Genomic DNA, 3,947 nt, shown 5'->3' with positions numbered 1-3,947 from the left:
AAATAATCAACTTTTATATCTGTATTTTTTTAAGGCTGGTATTTTTTTAATTGATGATGATTCCTGATTGTGAAATCAGAAAACATATCATTACCCTTTCGAACAAATTTAAGCTCACGCACATTAGCCATCCACAACTTTTGAGCTAAACATAAGATTTCACACTTTTAATTAAAACCAATGGCCGCCAATAACACCGCCCCATGACGATGATCTTGTCTGTTGTTTTAGAATCCTTGTGGGTCATTGGTCCCTTGTAGCCACCCATTAATCAAATCAAAACATCCCTTTCACTAAATCAATAAAAAAAGAAAGTAAAACTCACTATTGGCCGGGCCGGGTCATCTTAACAAAGAGTTAACTCATAACCTGAAAAGACATTGTCCAATGTTATAATATCGTGAATTCTGCTCTTCACCCAACTGATTTTGCTCATTTCCAACTGAATTTTCCATAGTGCTCATGCGTGAGTTAACTCACAGAGAGATTAACACTAGCGTGAGTTAACTCAAGTAGATATTAACAATAGCGTGAGTTAACTCACGCAGCGTGAGTTAACATTGCTCTAAAAATAGGGTCTTGTTAACAAGTGCCTTAAGGACATTGTTTAAGGAACCCACAAAAAGAAAATATGTCTTGAAAATATAAGTCAAACACTTGTTAAAAGTCATACTCGTACAATTTCCAATGCAAAAGTTACTACTTTTATATGCTTAAACAATGCTCTTAGGGCACTTGTTAACCTATTGTATTTGATTTACATTATCAATCAAGCATAAGTTTATCAATTTATTGAAAAGGACCGAAGGGAAAAATTGATGAGTCAAAAGCCAACCACAACTAGACAATGAGTTTTTGATATAAATAAATAAATTTTACCAACAAATCACACACCCACACCTACCTGAAACTCAAATCCTAAACCTCTTTCACTCTCACAAAAACACACACATTTCACTAAGAACTAAAGTAACACTTTTTTCCTCATTTTTTCATGGATGATCACAGAAACACAACCTCTAACGCTATTGGACTTTGTCTCCTCCCACAAGAACTCATCCAAAACATCTTCCTCTCTCTTGTTTTACCCGAAATTGTTCGTCTAAAACTCCTCAACAAATCTTTCTCTACCATAATCTCCGATCACACCTTCGTTCGTCAGTGCAACTCTCTTTCAAACTCCACCACGTGGCTCTTCGTCTACAAGAAACGCTGGCTACGCGACGCGGTGCTTCATGCTTTCACCGATCGGAGCTCCGATCGCTGGTTCCGGATCCCCATGACGGAGCTTCTTAAACCGGTTGACTTTCACGGCGAGGATCTTTACTTCCTTGCTGCTTCAGCAAACGTTTTTCTCTTTGCTTCAAACAACGTTCGTGAAGTCATCGCCGTTAATTTAGTCTCCGTCACCGTTAAAAAAATCCCTCCTTCTCCGTTAGGTCCACGTGGCACTTCCTCGTGGAGAAGATCAGGGATGAAGCTTGTAACCGATTCATCCGGGTCGGGTCATTTTCGTTTCATGTTTGCGGAGTTTGTCGGAAACCGACCTGTTTTGTTTGTGTATGATTCAGTGACTGACACGTGGAAGTCAACGGAGGGTGAAGAAAAAGGGAACGATGGTGTTTTGGCACGTGGAGGGAAACACGTGTTTCTCAGTGTTGTTCATGGACCTAGAGAGAGTGTTTTGGTTGCTTCAAGTTCAACGCCTGATTGTGACCGACCTGTTATTCTACGGCCAAGATTTAATGATGCTGAAGGGTTAACCGTTGGATTTAATTGGGGGAACGTGATTGATAGGTTACACGTGTACGGCGATGGGTATATGATGATTGTTAAATCGGACGGTGAGAATGGGAATAGGAGGGGTTTGAGGGTTTTAAAAGGGGTGGAATTGTGGGGGTTGAGTTTGAATGGAAGAAAGTGGGTATTTGTGTCTTGTGTTCCTTGTGAAGTGATGAGAGTGATTGAGAAACGTTATGGAGTAATGATGGGTTGTTTAGAGGAGAAAAATGGGATAATTAGAGCTGCTTTGGTATCTAATTGTGATGGATTTTGGGATATGTTGTGGTTATCTTTTGATACTAAATGGAATCGATGGAATTGGATGCCACTTCCTGATTGTAAAATGAAGGGTTGGAACATGGCTGGAATAAGCTTTTCTTCTGGGCTGACTTTGCAATGATCCAACACTCTCATGCAGCTTCTATATTTGTTGATATTTCTTTGAGTATTATTATGTGTGTCAATTGTACATGAGCATGTATTTATAAGTAAAAAATCGTAAGATAATAACTATGTAAATGTATTTTTTTTTTAATAAAAGACTGCAAAAAACTTTACACATCCTCTATACGTAATTTTACCTTGCTGCTCAAAATTCAATTTCTAAGTCAACGTTTTGATGTTTTGGTTTCTTAAGTTTTTTGCACATTAAAAATTAATATTTAATCCATCCATTGTCGGAAAATTCTAATTTTTTTGTGGGAAATGTTTCTTTTATGTCCTTAACATGTGTGCAAAAAATAATAAAAAAATTCAACTTCTATATAACTTTTTCGGGTAGAGATATGTGGTATAACAATTGTCTTACCTCTGAAATGGGATAAATTCAAACTCGCCAAATAACAGCTCTCAATCATTCAACCGGAAGTTTTATTGTTCCGTTCAAAACATGTATTATGCAAAATCAACTATATATGTTATCACATCAAATTCTCTCATATAAGACGAATCATCACATAAAGAATGAGGTCCATTCTATGACACTCATCATATATTAAGGAATTCGATATCATAACTTATATAGTTGATTCTGCATAATACTTGTTGTTTTCAAAGGAACAATAGAACTTCCGGGTGAATGCTTGAGAGCTGTCGTTTAGCAAGTTTTGAATTATCCCATTTCAGAGCTAAGACAATTGTTGAAGTTGGAAGGTGCATTCCCTACCTAATCACGATATTCTGGCGGATTCAAACTGTTGAGAATATCTTCAGTTGATCTCTGCAACGTGTGAAACATATCGATCACCGGAACCATGTTGTGTGCTGCCAAAAAATCGAGAACATGTTCCTCACGTTGTCTTCGTTCTTTAATTCTAGCCGACTGAATGTTATTCACCTGTTGTCCAGCGTTGGACGTTCATACCAAATGTATTTCACCCTCCTTGTGTCTTTGGAGTTGAGTCCTGGTTGATTTCATCCGGTTGATCCTTGAGACCTTTTAACGTGACATTAATGTACCGAACCTTGAACATCTGAGGATTTCCACTGTTGAAGCGTATGCAAACACTGAACAAATCGGGATTTTTTTTACTGCCCCTATGACCAAAAAAATTGATATATCTGCCCCTAGTTGAAAATTATTGTTGTAAATGCCCTTGTTCTTCTTTTCATTTGGCGAACATGCATTTTTTTCAACCATCTTCTGCAAGCTTGCAGGTTTTGCAGCATGGTCTGAGTGAGCTCTACATTTAATTTGGCGAGCAACATTTTTTTAAGTTTTTTTTCATGTTTGTAAATTCAATTGGCGAGCAAGCTAATTTTTTATCCATTCCTCCATATACAAAACGGCGAGCATGCCATTTTTGTACTTCATATAAAATGGCGAGCATGCCGTTGATGTATAAAAAGCAATTTTATATCTACAAAATACAAACATGGTAGCATTGAGAAAATTTAAAAAGTTACAGCAAGCAAGTAGCTAGGGCTGTTCACATTACACACGTTGCAGTGGTTGGTTTGACAAAATATGTTCATGGCACCAAATATGTTAATATAACAATGGCATGCTCGCCATTTAAAAGATAGAACACAAAAAAAAAATTAAAAGAAAAAATATGCTCGCCATTTGAAATAAAGAACAAGAAAAAAACTTAAAAAATTCCTGCTTGTCAACTTAAATTCAGAACGCACGAGTTGTACACAGAAAAGTTGAAAAAATGACATGT

The 3,947-nt window shown here is 37.0% G+C and overlaps 1 protein-coding gene across 1 annotated transcript; it reads left to right on the top strand.

Annotated features, from left to right (window-relative positions):
* Positions 1-752: 752 nt before the first annotated feature.
* On the top strand, positions 753-2,343 carry LOC146946946 (GRAS family transcription factor family protein). Its single transcript, XM_085744735.1, has one exon. The coding sequence runs from the start codon at positions 995-997 to the stop codon at positions 2,180-2,182; it is 1,188 nt and encodes a 395-aa protein (XP_085600861.1). The 5' UTR covers positions 753-994; the 3' UTR covers positions 2,183-2,343.
* Positions 2,344-3,947: the final 1,604 nt, after the last annotated feature.

Source organism: Medicago sativa, chromosome 2 (assembly GCF_051527215.1).
Source record: "Medicago sativa cultivar Bolivia chromosome 2, Bolivia_mono, whole genome shotgun sequence".
Lineage (NCBI taxonomy): Eukaryota > Viridiplantae > Streptophyta > Magnoliopsida > Fabales > Fabaceae > Medicago > Medicago sativa.
Note: the sequence above shows the minus strand (reverse complement) of the source record. Positions and strands in the feature narration are given on the sequence as shown.